The sequence below is a fragment of the Myxine glutinosa genome, chromosome 8, assembly GCF_964187855.1.
Source record: "Myxine glutinosa chromosome 8, kmMyxGlut1.1, whole genome shotgun sequence".
NCBI lineage: Eukaryota > Metazoa > Chordata > Myxini > Myxiniformes > Myxinidae > Myxine > Myxine glutinosa.
Genome location: NC_136268.1, coordinates 63,288,839 through 63,305,180, shown reverse-complemented (window position 1 = coordinate 63,305,180; position 16,342 = coordinate 63,288,839). Strand labels below are relative to the sequence as shown.

At 43.0% G+C, this 16,342-nt stretch overlaps 2 protein-coding genes across 7 annotated transcripts in view; one reads left to right on the top strand and one right to left on the bottom strand.

Annotated features, from left to right (window-relative positions):
• The first annotated feature begins 50 nt into the window (after nt 1-50).
• On the top strand, nt 51-9,486 carry LOC137432537 (uncharacterized). 3 transcript variants are annotated; one of them, XM_068124564.2, is made up of 4 exons: nt 51-375; nt 660-901; nt 7,263-7,497; nt 7,823-9,486. In XM_068124564.2, exons 1-4 carry the CDS (start codon nt 156-158, stop codon nt 7,972-7,974), a joined length of 849 nt encoding a protein of 282 aa, XP_067980665.2. In that variant the 5' UTR covers nt 51-155; the 3' UTR covers nt 7,975-9,486. The 3 variants fall into 3 exon arrangements, with proteins under 3 accessions (XP_067980665.2, XP_067980664.2, XP_078639464.1); XM_068124563.2 differs by having other exon boundaries at nt 7,263-7,515; XM_078783338.1 differs by lacking the exons at nt 7,263-7,497; nt 7,823-9,486 and adding an exon at nt 2,047-2,496.
• A 1,503-nt stretch (nt 9,487-10,989) lies between these two features.
• Nucleotides 10,990-16,342, bottom strand: part of CEP295 (centrosomal protein 295) — a 115,018-nt gene continuing 109,665 nt past the window's right edge. For all 4 annotated transcript variants that reach the window (XM_068124560.2, XM_078783333.1, XM_078783335.1 and 1 more), the window contains exons 13-14: nt 15,550-15,741; nt 10,990-11,849 (exon numbers count right to left, since the gene is read on the bottom strand). In XM_068124560.2, the coding sequence (XP_067980661.2) occupies nt 11,843-11,849; nt 15,550-15,741 (199 nt within the window). In that variant the 3' untranslated portion in view covers nt 10,990-11,842. The remainder of the gene's footprint in view (nt 11,850-15,549; nt 15,742-16,342) is intronic.

The window sequence follows — 16,342 nt, the reverse complement described above, 5'->3', positions numbered from 1 at the left end:
GAGTACGGCAGAGAAAACAAAGAATTTCTTTGTTTTCTTGTGACGTCATCGGAGCACGCGCGCAGGGCACCCTGGGACACCTCGGCCATTTTGATACCCTCTCGAACAACATCGTCAGCGGATTCACATTCAATAGTTTTTGTTCACGACCAGTCATGCCAATTTGCGGCGTATTTCGTTGCTCAAATAAGCCAGGCGTTAGGCCAGGAGTTAAGTTTTACAAAACGCCCAAACTTCTACTGAATCAGGGTGAGGAAACAAGAAATTTAAGTGAAGAGAGGCGGCGTTTGTGGAAGGCTGCCATCAATCGCAGTGACATCCAAACAGAATCACAGTGGGATCGCACACTTGTCTGCTCCGAGCATTTTGTTAACAGTAAGTAAGAACATGTTTCATTGTATAACCATACAATTACTATAATCATTAATGATATTGAATACAATATTTGGTTTTTATGATATCAGTGATAGTGACATTTAAATATAAAATATTGACTGTTGATTGAATATTTCACTTTTTTGGCCATGTATTTGGACTTAAGAAACTCGCCTTGTATTTCTTTTAATGGGGAGGGCATCAGCTGTGTCTCTCGACACATTTTTAGTTATTCTGAACACCCTAAATTATTTGCAATTATTGTATGTTTTGTGATATTTCAGATGAGAAATGCTATCTCCATCTCAAGACAAATCCTTCTTGGTTGCCAACCTTGCAACTTGGTTATACCAAGTGTGGACAGGACACACCAGCCTCTGGGAGGTATGACAGAGCGTGTGGTCGCAAACGGAAAAGACAAGAAGCTGATGCCGTTTCATCGCTGTTGTCTCTAAACAGAAGACAGCGATGCAGCGTTGGTGAAGCTGCTTCTGCCTCAGAGTCGCCTGATCTGGAGCAGCCAGCGGTAAGTGTGATGATTGATAATGAAGGAAGCACATCCTCTTTGGACACCATTGAATCTGCACACCAGCTGGTCCAGACTGATTTGACGTCGTATGCAATATCACAACTTGAAAGTGACAACAAAGCGCGACTTGTTGAAGCAGAAGACATGGTGAAACAAAGAAACAACAATTTTGACCGATGTACCTATGTTGCATCCCCCGACAAGGTTCTGTTGTACACTGGGTTGCCGAATATTGAACTTTTGGACGTAGTTTATGAGATGGTAGAACACCAGCTTCCAAATATGCAAAAGATCTCAAAGTATCAACAACTTTTATTGTGTCTGATAAAACTGAGAATGAATTATGTGTTCCAAGATATAGCATATCAGTTAAATATATCACTGTCCATAGCACAGCGCGTGTTCCATGCCACACTTGATGTGCTGTATGTGAGATTAGAGTTTTGTGTCAGATGGCCTGATCGTGAAAATCTACGAAAGTCTATGCCCATGTGTTTTCGGAGAACTTTTGGTGACCGAGTATCGGTGATAATTGATCGCTTTGAACTATTCACAGAAAAACCTAGTGGTGATTTGAACCAGGTGTACACATATTCCAACTACAAGCAACACCATACAGTGAAATACTTGATCGGTATTTCTCCACAAGGGACAGTCATATTCATTTCTGCTGGTTGGGGGGGTCGGACATCTGACAAGCACATTGTACAGAAATCTGGCTTCTTACAAAATCTGTTGCCTGGAGATATTGTGCTTGCAGATAGAGGCTTCAAAATTGCGGATGATATTGCCTGGTGGTGGGCCCTGGTGTTGGGCTAGCGGCTAGGGTGCCGGCTTAGGATCCTAGGATCCTGGGTTCGAATCCCGGTCGATCGCTGAATTAACGCCAGGGGGGTTGACTCAGCCTGTCATCCTTCCGAGGTCGGCAAATTGAGTACCAGTTCACTGGTAATTCCCTGTTTGTCGTTAAAGGCGGCAAAAAGGGTTGGCGTCAGGAAGGGCATCCGGCCGTAAAACATTGCTTCAAAAAGGGGACCGAAATACAACAACAACCACAGTTCCCGAAAAAGGCCAACCCCCGCTTGCGGGGAAAAATGGCCTCTAAAGGTGGTTTTTTTTTTTTTTTTTTTGCCTTTTATCAGGCAAAGCTGGTGATTCCCGACTTCAAAGGTGGAAAAAACCAACTCCACCCCATGGAAGTGGAAAACACTCGCAAAATCGCCAGTGTTCGCATCCACGTTGAACGCGTCATCGGGCTTGTCGTGAGGAAATTCAGAATCTTCGACACGGAAATACCTCTGGAATTCTTGAAGAAAAAGAAAAGTGATAAAACGCCAACCATTGATAAAGTTGTCCGTGTGTGTTGCTGCTTTGCAAGTCTCTGTCCTTCTGTTGTTCCATTCGAATGAAATCTATGCTGAACTGCATCAATGTGCTGGTCGTAGACAATCCTATAAAATAATATATGTTTCACTCTTCATCTCATTACCCAGGCAGTTCGCTGGCCAGGTTTAGCACACAGATTGCAGAAAGGTGGCTTCAAAACCCACATTTCATCTGATACTCTTCTAAATAAAAAATATATGGTCTTATTTTCGGTTTCATGTATAGAATTGGAATGCACAAGGGAACTCTTGTTAATAATAATAAACAAATATCTCAATCACAAATATTGATCCTGTCCTGGGAGTTGTAGGTTTTCCTTCTGGAAGGCCTGCCATCCAAGACATGATAGTACATACACTTTACAAATCTAATTTACACTGTGGACACAGCCACAAACCTTTAGGCACACGCTTCATCTGAATACAGTGTGTGTGGTACCAACGCACCTTGCAGTTCTCTCCATCACAACACACCATCTTTGTCCCATTGTCTGGCCCATGACATATGCAGTACAGCTCGGTGTCCTGTGCTGCAGGCGTTGCAGCAGTGTTCTCGCTGACCCTCCCAGGTTTCAGTGTGGCACGAGAGGTAAAATATTTTGCACAAAGTTCCGGCATAACACATTTCTGGTGAAATTGTTTTGCTCTTTCCGACATCTTCTCCCAAAATTCCTCATCAACGAATATGCGCTCTTTCATGATCTTGTCGGGGCTCCAGACAATGAAATCGCAATACTGTGTCTTTGTCATGAACAACTGCATTTACACTTGGTAATAATGTTTGTGGCCTCTTTTTAAGTGCATATCGCCATTGTCATCCACTTCAATCCACTTCAAAGTACTGACATCCGCATCCTTTAGTGTGTATGGACACTTTACTTCGACACATCCGGATCCACAGCACGCACAGCTCACCAGTCCATCTGGGCTGGCTCCAAACATTGGATATTCCTCACTCGACCACAAGCCACTCGGCTGAAGAATAAAGTCATTGTGCATCTTGTGCTGCCCCAGTTCGTACTGTTTACGGGCAACACCTTCGTACTTCCTTCCCCATTCTATGGCGGCACAAGTGAAGCTTTTGGACTGGGGTGTGCAAATCGCTTTCACTGTTGATAGTGCAGGTTGCAGCACACTTGAATGGCATGCAGCATAAAAATTTGATGCTGTCACACGACCAAGTCGCATTTTATGCCACAAAGCACAAGATGATTGTGTTGATGTCATTTTCACTACTTGTTTTTTCTGCTCGGTGCTGACAGAGATCTCTAAATCAGCACAATAAGCCATTAAGTCCTTGTAGCTTTTCTTCTCCAACTTTTTGTCATAATACAATGTCATTTCTTTGGGTAGTAGCCCCAGAACAGACTTTGGCACAAAGGTATCACTGTACGTGTCCGTCAGTGATAATAGAGCAGAGTTTGGCAGCGCCTTGAACAGTTTGGCATGGAATGCATCTACTTCCTGCTTTGTGGGGGAAGGTATGGTGCCCAAAGTATTGAGGTCACTGGATGCATGCACTTGCTCATTGGGTGGAAATTCTTCAGTTAATCTCCGTTTCTTGGCAGCAGATCGCAAGTCCAAGTCCTGTATTCTTTTAAATGGAGTCTGAAAATTGGCTGGTGTGGGACACATCCAGTAGGCTGGCACATCAGTGACGGATGTTTCTTGTGTGATGCGCGTTCCATTTTCTAGCGCAAACAACACGGCTGCTATATGGCTACAGCCTTCGCCAAGACCGGCCACACAAGTGCAATGGGCTGACTGAATCACACCATTACTGCTCTACTCAGGATTATCCACGGCTCCAGCGGCTTGTCATGGATCCTCATGGAATGCGAAACCTGGAACATAAAAGTATTGAATTTGAAACTGTCCAATAAACTTTCTAAAGTTATGTACTCTTATCAACTCGGTCAAAATGAATCTCGATTTTATCATGTGAAGAACGTGCTATGTAGTCGTTGCTTACATGATAAATATAGGTGATTACTTATGGCCATACGCACAAAGCACACATGGCGGCACTCACTTCGCACTGTGCGTCACATGTCTACAAAGTATGCACACATGCATGCACAGCTTAAAACTGCAGTGGTTTTTGAACAAATGGAGGGCACTTAATCAATCAGGTCCATAACATTAACACAAGCAGCTTTAAAAAATACATGTTTGTTTAATATATTAATACCTTGGATCGAATCAAGTGGACGTCATTCAGTTCTTTGTGTAGGATTTGTCGCACCCATCCATCTTGGTACAACCTGTATGCCTCGAGGGATTTATACTTCTTCGACTCATCTTTGGTATAGGCCGATTTGCTGAACAACAGGTAGTTGATCACGTCGATGTGGGTCACCTGAGGCCACTTGCTCACATTCTTCTCAAATTGATCATTTGATCGACCATAATGGTCACACCCAATGACAGAAATCTTCTCTTTGTAACGAACAACAACGTCCGGGGGGAGCGTCTCTTGGTAGCCAAGGTTGGCACTCGCACTGCTAGCCATACTCGAGCCTGGATCTACCGTATCCTTACGTAGTAATAATAATAATGCATTTATTTTATATAGCGCTTTTCAGGAAGCCCAAAGACGCTTTGACAGAGTGCAAAACATAATGCATAGCAAAACATAAAAACAATTGCAAAAAAGAAGAATCAATAGGGAAATATTCAAAGCACAAAGGAGGGAGAAGGAGAGGAGATAGTCAGTCACGTACACTCCAAGTCTGTTCTACAGGTAGTTGGTTGCAGGTTGACCCACTGCCCAGGTGTTCACCAGTTCACTGGTCCACGGCAAACTTAAACCGAATGTTCTGTGTTTGTTGGGCAACAATACGTAATATAAACTAGATGGCACCACACTCCACATGAACGTGACAAAACAAACAAAATTACTTTATAAAACAGACTTTTTGCGATCCGCATTCACCATAAACCAACGCAACAACGCAACACAGAATGTCTTTCTGTGTGATTAATGTTCGCTCTTTCACGAGCCTCGATCTTGTATACAAAAAAAAAACAAAAAAAAACCGCGCAATGCGAGATGGGTAATTTGAAGTGTGTACACAGAAACTGTGACGTCAGTGAAAACAAAGAATACTGGAGTTTGGCGACCTCGGTTTCAGTGAAAAAGATCGTGATTGGAGGATACGGGATCACATGACCGCTAGGCGCCATCTTGTTATTCATCTTCGCCGATCGAAGCGCTAAATATTGGCTTTTGCATTCGTGTGGATTAAGTATAAATACACCTCGTTACGTCGTTATTATTTTTCATTCTGAAGTCACATTTAGGGTGTAAAAGATGACGTGTTGTTCAGCATGGGGCTGTTCCATTCGAGCAGGCAGCGGGAAGAAAATGCATCGTTTCCCTCGAGATCCAGGAAGGAGAAAAATATGGGAAGTAAAAGTTCGTCGCGCAGAATGGAAAGCGAACAACAACTCGTTTCTGTGTGCGGTAAGTTAAGAATAATTTTGGTGCTGTTCAAATAAAGCTGAAGGGATTTTACCCATAAAGCGCGTCGGCCACGTGTATGCAAATGAGTTTAAACTGTCAACCCAAAAAGAACCAATCATGGCCTCTCTTATCTATCTATAATTCCAGTAATCTCTGTACGTTTGTACGTCTGTACGTCTGTACGTTTGTCTGTGACCGCTGTTTCTCGACAACTACCGGTCCGATATACTTGAAACTTGCCAGGTATATTGCTGGGGACCCGAGGATGTGCCTTTTCAAGGTTTGAAATTAATCGGACAAGTACTTACCGAGCTATGGCGATTTAGCCGTTCGCCGTTCGCTTTGCCGTTGCGAATGGACCAAACCATTCATGTAAATAGAGGGGGGGGGGGGGGTTCTGTGGTCGTTCGCTTTGGCTTTGCGAATGGACCAAACCATTCATGTAAATAGAGGGGGGGGTTCTGTGGTCGTTCGCTTTGGCTTTGCGAATGGACCAAACCATTCATGTAAATAGAGGGGGGGGGGGTTCTGTGGTCGTTGCGAATGGACCAAACCATTGTTTTTTTTTTGCAGTTTTTTTTTTTTTTGCAGTTTTTTTTTTTTTGCAAGGAACGGGCACCCACGTACGGGCACGTCCTAGCTTATATATAGTACGGGCATGCCCTAGTCTATCTATAATTCCAGTAATCTCTGTACGTTTGTACGTTTGTACGTCTGTACGTCTGTACGTTTGTCTGTGACCGCTGTTTCTCGACAACTACCGGTCCGATATACTTGAAACTTGCCAGGTATATTGCTGGGGACCCGAGGATGTGCCTTTTCAAGGTTTGAAATTAATCGGACAAGTACTTACCGAGCTATGGCGATTTAGCCGTTCGCCGTTCGCTTTGCCGTTGCGAATGGACCAAACCATTCATGTAAATAGAGGGGGGGGGGGGGGGGGGGGTTCTGTGGTCGTTCGCTTTGGCTTTGCGAATGGACCAAACCATTCATGTAAATAGAGGGGGGGGGGGGGGGTTCTGTGGTCGTTCGCTTTGGCTTTGCGAATGGACCAAACCATTCATGTAAATAGAGGGGGGGGGGGGGTTCTGTGGTCGTTGCGAATGGACCAAACCATTGTTTTTTTTTTGCAGTTTTTTTATTTTTTGCAGTTTTTTTTTTTTTGCAAGGAACGGGCACCCACGTACGGGCACGTCCTAGCTTATATATAGTACGGGCATGCCCTAGTATTTATAATGTATGATACCAGGGTAACTTATAAAAGCTTGATTCTAATTGGTGGAGAAAGGCTGATGACAAAAAAGCATTTCTGGCCTGCTAGCCAGTAAATCCAGCACTTTATGGGTTAAATCAAACTTGGTGCAGATATGTATGACGTAATAATGTGGGCGGAGTCATATCGGTCATGACGTCAAATTGTGCCATTCTGGTTCTATTTGTATCTCATTGATGTATTTCAGACATTATTTCGTTCTTTCGTTTCTATCTTCAACCTTATCCCGTGCAGGATCATTTTGATGAAACGCAGTACGAATCCGGGCGTGCTGACAATCTGCGAAAGCTGAGACCGAATGCTGTACCAACGCAGTTCGCCTTCACACCACGCAATGCACGGCATCGCAAAGCTCCCAGAAAGAGAGGCAACCCTGAAGACGACGATCCTTGGTCTTTCCAAAAGCAGAAAATTACGCATGATCACTCCTACTGCAACTACTCGGATAATAACGTGCCACCAGGAAATGGTAGAAAACCCACTGATGGTAGTGTGAATCCTTACTGTCATGTTGGAACATTTGAGATGACGTTGATTGTGCTTTCTTATCTAAGGATTTATTGGACTGACACTTGCGAGCAAAATAATAATTTGCAATCAAATGTGGTTTTTATGAAAAGAATGATCTTTATACCTATAAAAAGCAAATCTTTTAAGTTACAAACTGCAAACTCAGGGTACAAATACAACTTTGTGTGGGGGTAACATAGGCTCTTGTGTTTTGTGAAGATACATTATGTTGCTTTGCATGACAAATCGTGCATACATTGATTTGAAATGTTTTCCCCTTGCAGGAGAAAATGAGCGGGAGGGAGCTAGAAATCTGCTGGAATTGGTAAAAGAAGCCGGAACGTCTAAGCTATATGCATCGGCCACCCCTTTGCGAGACATCACAGGTCATCACATTGCTTGGCATGTAGTGCTACAATTAGCCGATCAGAACTGAGCAGCCTGTGCAATCTTGCTGGCTATTGCATTGCAAAGCTCAAGAAGAAGACAACACTGTGCTCCACATGTTTGCAGGCAATAGAAAAGGCATCACATGATGGAAATAGACATATGACGCTAAATGTCCTCGAGGGGTACAAAAAAAGGCTGCCTGGCCCTCTGCTCTTGTGATTGGATGAACATCTTTCAAAGAGCCGAAGTCCTCTTCAGAGCATGTGGGGCCAAACTCAGCCAAAGGCACAAACCTGAAGACACGACTTGTGAAACAGGCAGGTGCTCTCACCAAGGATGCCATTATTCTTACATGTCATGGCATGAAGACCAAAATGGTGGAAAACCTCTTCAGTGTGTGCCTTCACATATATGCCAAAAAAAAACCCAGAAAACAGCCAGTTTGCTCAACAAATCAACGTCAGCGAAGTAAAAGCATGTCCGTGCGAGCTGTGGTGAAATGAATGAAATGAGAATTGCGTGACAAGAACGGGAACAGTCATGTAAAATACAAACTCACCTGCAGTGAATTACTGGTACACCTTGGACCAGATTAATGTTTGCTAGCTTTTGCAAATGTATCTTGTTTATTTAGCCAACTGATAATTTGATAGAGTTGTTGTTTTACTTCTGTTTTGCTTGCTTCCTTTGATGCAAATGTTTAACTCACGCGTTGTATTTCATAATTCACAGTAATTCTTTATTAAATCGGATATTCAGTTCCAGAATAAACTTATTTGCACTTTTTTTTTTTTATACATGAGATGGCTTTTACTTGACGAGGGTCTTGTGGGGTGTTAAAGTGTCTAAAAAGTCTTGAGGGTCCAATGGTGTATTCAGGGTCTAAATAGGTCTAAATTCAGGTCTAAATAGTTAAAGCTCTAAGACCGTTGTTCCCAACCTGGGGGCCATGGTCCCCTGGGGGGCCATGGTGTATTTCTCGGGGGGGCATGGGGTAATTTGCCGGAGGCAATGCAAGATGAATTCCTGGATCTCCGAAACGATTCATTTGCCAAATACACATTCGAAGAGAAGAGCTTGACGGAGTTTTGGGTGGGAATGGGTCGCTACCCTAATATCAGCCAGATAGCTATCCGGGTACTTCTGCCATTCTCGTCTACCTATCTCTGCGAAGCGGGTTTTCCACGCTGTTGAATATCAAATCGAAACAGCGTAATCGGCTCCACGTGGAAGATGACCTCTGCTGTGCCCTGACTGTGACTCAACCACGGATACTCCAATTGGAAGCTAAAATGCAATTTCAGCCATCCCACTGAGTTTTTAATTTGCTTTTACGGCGCATGCACCGCGTCCCTAGTTTTGATTACCTGAGTTGTTGTCGAATTGAGTTTCTTTTTGTGAGATTATAACACACTGCGTTAAATACAGACACAACAGAGGTTTTTAGTTTTCACATATTCTTGACTTGGAACCTTTTCATACTGTTTTCTTGTCTGACAGTTCTATTTCATGCTGTCCATAGTGTTGCTACTGATATTAAAATCTCATATCAAACATGCATCATTCTAGTGACATTGCTTTGTTTGCTGCTTCGAAAAACCATGTAGTTTGGAGCCAGTAAGGAACAGAAAAAAACGATGGAACTAAATGTTCATGTTGGCTACTTGGAATTCCTCATTTTCTGTGTAATAATTTACCAATTCTCATACAAACAAAATAACCAATTAAAGGAAAAAACACCTCTCAGAATGCACCACAGAGCATCTAGAAATCAAAAAATTTCTGGGGGGCATGCCCCCAGACCCCCCTAGCCTGCTTACATGCGCTCCGCCACTCGACCCTCGTGAAAGGGGTGCTGGGGATGTGCTCTGGGAGCCAAAACACAGAAAAGGTTGGGAACCCCTGCTCTAGAAGGTCTGGGGTTTATAGGGTGTAAACTAAAATGTCTAATGGTCTAAATGTCTCAAAGATAGGTTCCAATAGTACATAATTAACGCTGCACCACACATGAACAACTGAGTAACAACATGGCACCCATCGGTAAGTTCGCCAAACTCTAGTATTCTATGGCTCTGGAGTACAGTCCCTATCAAAGAGTATGCTAGCACTTTCTATTTGGTATGGCATGGAAAAAAATGTAAAAGAAAAGGAAGAAAACGGGTGGGTGGGACTATGACTGTCAATCATCCTGATGAGGGCAGGGCCACTAGATTCATTTTCCCATATGTACTATTTAAGGGAGGAAGAGGGGAGGGATAAGGGAGAAAGAGGGGAGGAGCAAGAGAATGGAAAGAAAGGCAGAAGAGGGGGAGGAGAGGAAGATTTGGAGGAAGAAGATGGGAAGGAAAAAAGGGTTCACTGCCCCCTCCCAAGCCCCTCATCCCCCCACACTTGTTTTGTCCTTCAAAGAAAGCTTCCCTCCATCTTGCAATCTTTTCTTGGCAAATCTGAACTTTTATCTATTTAGAAGGCCTTCAAATCCAGCCCAATGAAGGAAGAACTGCTCTACCTTTTAAGCTGCACCCACCTCACCCACCGGCCATAAAAACATTGCCTCAAACAGGGAGCCATGATTGTCATGGGGCCCGCAAGGCTAACCCCCACTCTAGCGGGGAAAAATGGCCTTAAAACGATCATTCATTCACCTCACAACCTGATTCTGTGGAGACCAAATACTTCAAAATCATTTGATTCTCCCTCGATGAATCAGTGTCTCTGGGCCTACGACTCTCGCATCACAGCAGGTTGTGGGCCTGTCTTCTACCATTTACTTCTCTGATCTTGCACCCTCTGCCCTTTCCTTGCTCTGTCCCCATTCCCCTTCTTCAGGTTCCTGCAGAGCACACACAGTCTACAAGTAACGCACTTCTGGTGAAACTCCCAAAGTTCAGGCATTGCTCCCTTCCAGCCATTTGTTCATTTTACCTTGCCTTTTCTCGGGGGATAGCTTTTCCAAGAGTCTCAACTTCGTATCAAAAAAAACGTTGGATTTGTGCACCTGGTTTGCTGCTTATGCAAGCACTATTGCAGACAATAGAGTCACAGTTTATTGTTCTCGGCATTGGATTGAAGTTAGAATCTTTATTTTAGGACAGATTTTGAGCTCACAACCGTTCATAAATCATTACCTGCAGGTAATTTGCTAATCTACGACAGTGTTTTGTCAAGTAAACATATGCCTACGTCAACACACTTCATCTGCAGCTATTTGGTGAAACATATACAGTCACTTCACAGATACGAGCTTGTACCACTCAGATAATTCATAGCATATGCACAAGGAAGGGAATTTGTGGACACCTGTTAAAAAAAGAGCATGGAAATGTTAGCCACTCTAACACTCAGATCTCCAATTTACACACAATCATGGAAATAGTACTTAGAAACAAGTTCACAAGTTGTTCAAGAACATGGCAAAGACGACAAAATTTTTTATCACACAACAGCCCTGGAATTGTATCACTCCAACAACATCACCCAGCTAATCAGCCGTGGCAAGAACTATTCTTACCTTTGAAAAACAATGGATTGTGCAGTGGCCAACAAGCTAAATTAAATTCCTTAAATTGCATCACCCAACCAAGCCCTGGCCAGATGATCGAAGGCAAAACCACAGACAAAAGGTAATGTCACATTACCACAAGTGTTGATCAAGTATCAAGAAATTCCTGTTTTAAAAGTTTGTACTGAACTCTACCCCTACAATAAAACCCCAAAAAGGTAACATTGTATGGAAGTTAAATGGTAGAAATATGTTTGCATTTATGGCTTTAGGGAGCACAGAATTTCTATGGATCCGGAAAGGCTGCCTTGATTTCTAATAACCACGCAGGATGAGATGAGGTGACATAATGGATCTCAAGCGGAAGTTGAGAACGTATTCACAAGTGCACAGTCTTTAAGATGTCAACCATTCAGGACCTGAAAAATGTAAAAAATAAATAAATATTAAAACTTCAGTATTCATAACGAAGAATAATAAAGTTCAGGTCATAGAATGTGCAACAGCTGCATATAACAAATGGCTGAGCATATGACATTTCTCTGCCCACAGGATATGTTAAAGTTGGTTGACAATGGAGAGTCATAGTTTTTTCAGGTGATGGTCGGGTGTGGGATGAGAAGATAGGTTGAAGAAGAAGCATTCTGAGTATTGTGCTGCAATACATGTTCCCTACCGGCATTGGGTAGCACTGTCATAGAAGACAGTATTATGACTTACCGCACTCCAAATTATAGTCCGGAAAACTGTTGGAGAAATTACCAAAGTTCAAAGTACCATAACTTTGTCAAAAATGATCGAAACGTCGTGAAGTTCGAACTTGATCTGTAACTTATCATGAGGAAACCATGTACCAAGTTTGAAATCATTAGCATTAAGCGTTTAGGAAAAAAGTCCGGAAAGCTGTTCTTTGCGTGACGGACTGACGGACCGACAGACTGACAGACGGAGGGACCACCACCTGCTTCATAGTAGGGATGTTGTTAGACGAGTAATGAGCTGTCCTCGGTTTCCGTCACACGGTATCACTTTGCTTTCAGGCCAAAGAGTTAAATTTTCCTCTCATCAGACCACAGAATTTTTTGACTCATGCTCAAAGTCTTTCACGTGCCTTTTTGCAAATTCTAGGCATGCTGTCATGTGCCTTTTTCTCAGACGTGGCTTCCATCTGACCACTCTCCCATAAAGCCTAGATTTGTGAAATGCTGCAGAGACTGTTGTCCTTCCAGCAGTTTCTCCCATCTCAGCCAAGGAACTCTGTAGTTCTGTCAGAGTGGTAATTGGGTTCCTCCTCACCTCCCTGCCCAAGGTCCTTCTTGCCCGGTTGCTGAGTTTAGTCGGACAGCCAGCTCTAGAAAGAGTCTGGGTAGTTCCATATTCTTTCCATTTCCTAATGAATGGAGCTCACGTTGCTCTTGGTAACTTTCAACACTATAAATTGTTTTATACCCTTCCCCGGGTCTATGCATCCTCACAATTCTATCTTGGAGTTCTGCGGACAGTTCCTTGGACCTCATGGTAGAGTTTCTCCTCTGACATGCACCGTCACCTGTGGGACCTTATATAGAAAGGTGTGTTTCATTCTAAATCATGTCCAATCAAATGAATTGGCCACAGATGGACTCAAATAAAGCTGTAGAGACATCTTGAAAAATGATCAAAGGAAATTCGATGCACCTGAGTTGAATTTGGAGTGTTATCAGAAAGGGGTTGAATACTTATTGACAAAACATTTCAGCTTTTGATTTTTAATTTGTAAAAAATGACACTTTGATATTATGGGTTATTATGTGTAGATCATTGATGAAAAAAAAATCGATTTCATCCATTCTAATTTCAGGCGAAAACAACAAAATGTGAAAAAAGGTGAAGGGGTGTGAATACTTTCTGAAGACTGTAGATTTAGCGGATTATATGACTTCAAAAAGATGTCCAGTTGTTGATGTATAGGGTGGCCTAAAAGTCACTTAACCCATTCCCAGTAAAGCATTCGTTCTTAAAATCATAATATACAGGTTTTATTGTGCAGTACGAACAATAATTAATCAGTCATTTTTTATCTGTATGCGCTCCACAATTACCTCCTCCACAAACCAAAGGTGGACGGAGGTTATGTTTTAATCCTTGTCTGTCTGTTTGCCCGTGAGCAGGATATCTCAAAACGTTATGGGTGGATTTGGACGAAACTTGGTGGACAGGTTGGGTGCGTGACAAGTAAGAATCGATTCAATTTTGGTGAAGATCCCAATACAGATCTGGATACGAGAATTTTAAAGTGATTTTTCACCATTGAGTGATAGGGCCAAAAACACTCAAGTGTATATATCTCAATAAAGTATAACAAGTCAGGAGACGACGATGGTTCATGAGCGAGCGGTATTCAATGACAAAGGACGGACTATAACCGAACAGGCCCGGAAATGTCAAAACGAAGGTTACTGACCTTGAAATGAGATAGAAAATAATGTGTAATCAGTTATGAGGTTAGTTAGCTACACAATACCGAAAATTCGATTCGATTCCGATAACTTTGAAACTTTGACCTGTGTGACCTTGAAATGTCCAAACGAAGGTTACTGACCTTGAAATGAGATCGAAAATAATGTGCAATCAGTTATGAGGTTAGTTAGCTACACAATACCGAAAATTAGGTTCGATTCCGACAACTTTGACCTTTGTGACCTTCAAAGGTCCAAGATTCTGAAATTTGTTGGAAAACTTGTATTTCATGATGTATGTGATAATATAAGATCATGTACGACATTTCACCCTGTCAGGAAGCGAACAATGTAATAAAACCATCAAAAATCGACTTTTCTAAATTTCGTGACCTTGTGACCTTGACCTTGGGGCGAAAATGAAAAATCGAGCTCTGTGGGGCTAGACACATGACATTGGCCTAACCAAATACCGAAACCCCTGTCAGATTCCACCAACTCCCTCGGAGAAGATGTAGCTTGACCTCGATTACCCCCTAAAAAGACATCATTTTCAGGTGTTGCTACGCCCACTCCAGGCAGGACACAACTAGATCATGATATCAACCTCCCACCCAAGTTTCATCAAGATCGGATGATATCATCGGGTAGTTATACTGCGGAAAGACAGACAGACAGACAGACAGACAGACACACACACACACACACACACACACGACGAATATAGTGGTCACTCTGTTTGATAACTCGTGAACCAAAAACAAGTGTATAAAAACACTCAAGCATGATATCTCAAAAGGTTGGGGACGAGTTATGACAAAACTTGGTGGATGAGTTGATTAGGTGACAAGAAGAAGCTGATTATATTTTGGTTCAGGTCCTGGTCTAGATCAGCCTATCAGTGGTTTATAAAACAAACTGTTCAGCCTGGTTAGTGGTGGTATACATTCTAAAAAGTGCCGATCTAGTTATCCATGCATCGCTGAATTCATCGCCAAGTCCTCTTCAACATCTTGTGTAGCATTTGTGGCGTCACCAGAGTGCAAGAGGCCATGGCTGCAGCCGCAATTCTGCAATCGTCCTATACCGGTTTGACGACACTTTTTCCTTGATAAAGCCCCACGCAGTTGTCTGGAGTCATTAGATCTGGACTACGTGGTGGCCATGGTAGAGGGCTGTGCATACTTGTTGTTTGGCCTGTGTGTGGCCTGTCATGCACCCAAACACAAGCAACCAACCACTCTTCGACACTGACAACTTGCGTCCGCCATGCCATCTAACTTCCAACGGACTCCTGCGCCAGTGTGTTAATGTTGCCACATACCAAGGGAAGGAAGTGTGGAATGGAAAGGCAGGGGTGGAGGGGAAGGGAAGGGATGGAGGAGGAAGAGAGGAAGGGGCTAGAAATTTAGCAGGGGTAAAGAGACTTTCAGGCCACCCTCCTGTACAATGAAACAGCCCAAATGCAATCATTTGAATACAAATATTTATGCTACGTTTGTTCATCATTGCACTTGAATAACAGGATCTGCAATATGAGGTTAAAATATTTCACAGGATAGGCAGATACATGGAAATAGAAAACAGACTGAAGGGTCAGCAGGGTCAGATGCCTGATTATTAACTGTCGAGGTTGTGACACGTGGATTGGTAAATACAGTTGGAGCAGTAGTTGACGTACTTTGATGATGAAGAGGTTAAAGTCTTTGCCCTGGAAGGAGGTAGAACCGTTGAGAGTGAGGCTGCAGTGTGAATTGTGGAAGATGTAGCAGTATCGTGGATTGGCAAAATGGCAGCATGTTGTTGTTGTTGAAGCAGGTCACGGTATTCTTTCAGCCTTTTTCGAGCGGCATCCACTGACTCTCTATGGAGGCTGCACCCAACACACTTCTGTTATTCAACACACAGCCATCCTGGATAGTTTCCATTACATGTACATTGCAAATTGAAAGTGTTGCGAGTTGTGTGCATTAACCACAATAGACCACGGTGGCCTGTGAAGCTTCCATCCAGCAATAATGTATTGTCATGTCCGTGGCCGATGAAAACCAGCCTTGGACGGATAGCCGAACAGTTAACTCCGAGGCAGCAGTTCAAAACTTGGCGGTATCATTTTGGTGCACGCGGGACGGGAAAGAACTGAGGACTTACCTGTACGAGCACACGGGGTTTAATCTGAAACCCACAGAACAAATAAACACACATGACAAATAAAATGCCAGACAACGATGAATTTAATGAAATAAAGCAATGAGGTAAAAATGAATGTTGAAGTAAAAACCAAATCCCAATTTGAGACGTCTCCACTCAGACACAAAAACACACAAGGGGAATGATAAAAGAAAATAAAATGATGTTCTTTTTTATATTGGCCGGCACTCAGTTTGCATCTCAAAATGCATCTGGGAGCTTGATGGTCGGGCCAATCCGTGCAGCCTCCCGCGCGGGAAACGCTCCAACAAATGGTGCCGAAA

Bases quoted from the DNA above. Each gene is read 5' to 3' on its own strand.
- LOC137432537 (XM_068124563.2), top strand. From the start codon at position 156: ATGCCAATTTGCGGCGTATTTCGTTGCTCAAATAAGCCAGGCGTTAGG. The intron at 376-659 runs GTAAGTAAGAAC...GTGATATTTCAG, and splicing joins CTCCGAGCATTTTGTTAACA to ATGAGAAATGCTATCTCCAT. The intron at 902-7,262 runs GTAAGTGTGATG...TATCCCGTGCAG, and splicing joins CTGATCTGGAGCAGCCAGCG to GATCATTTTGATGAAACGCA.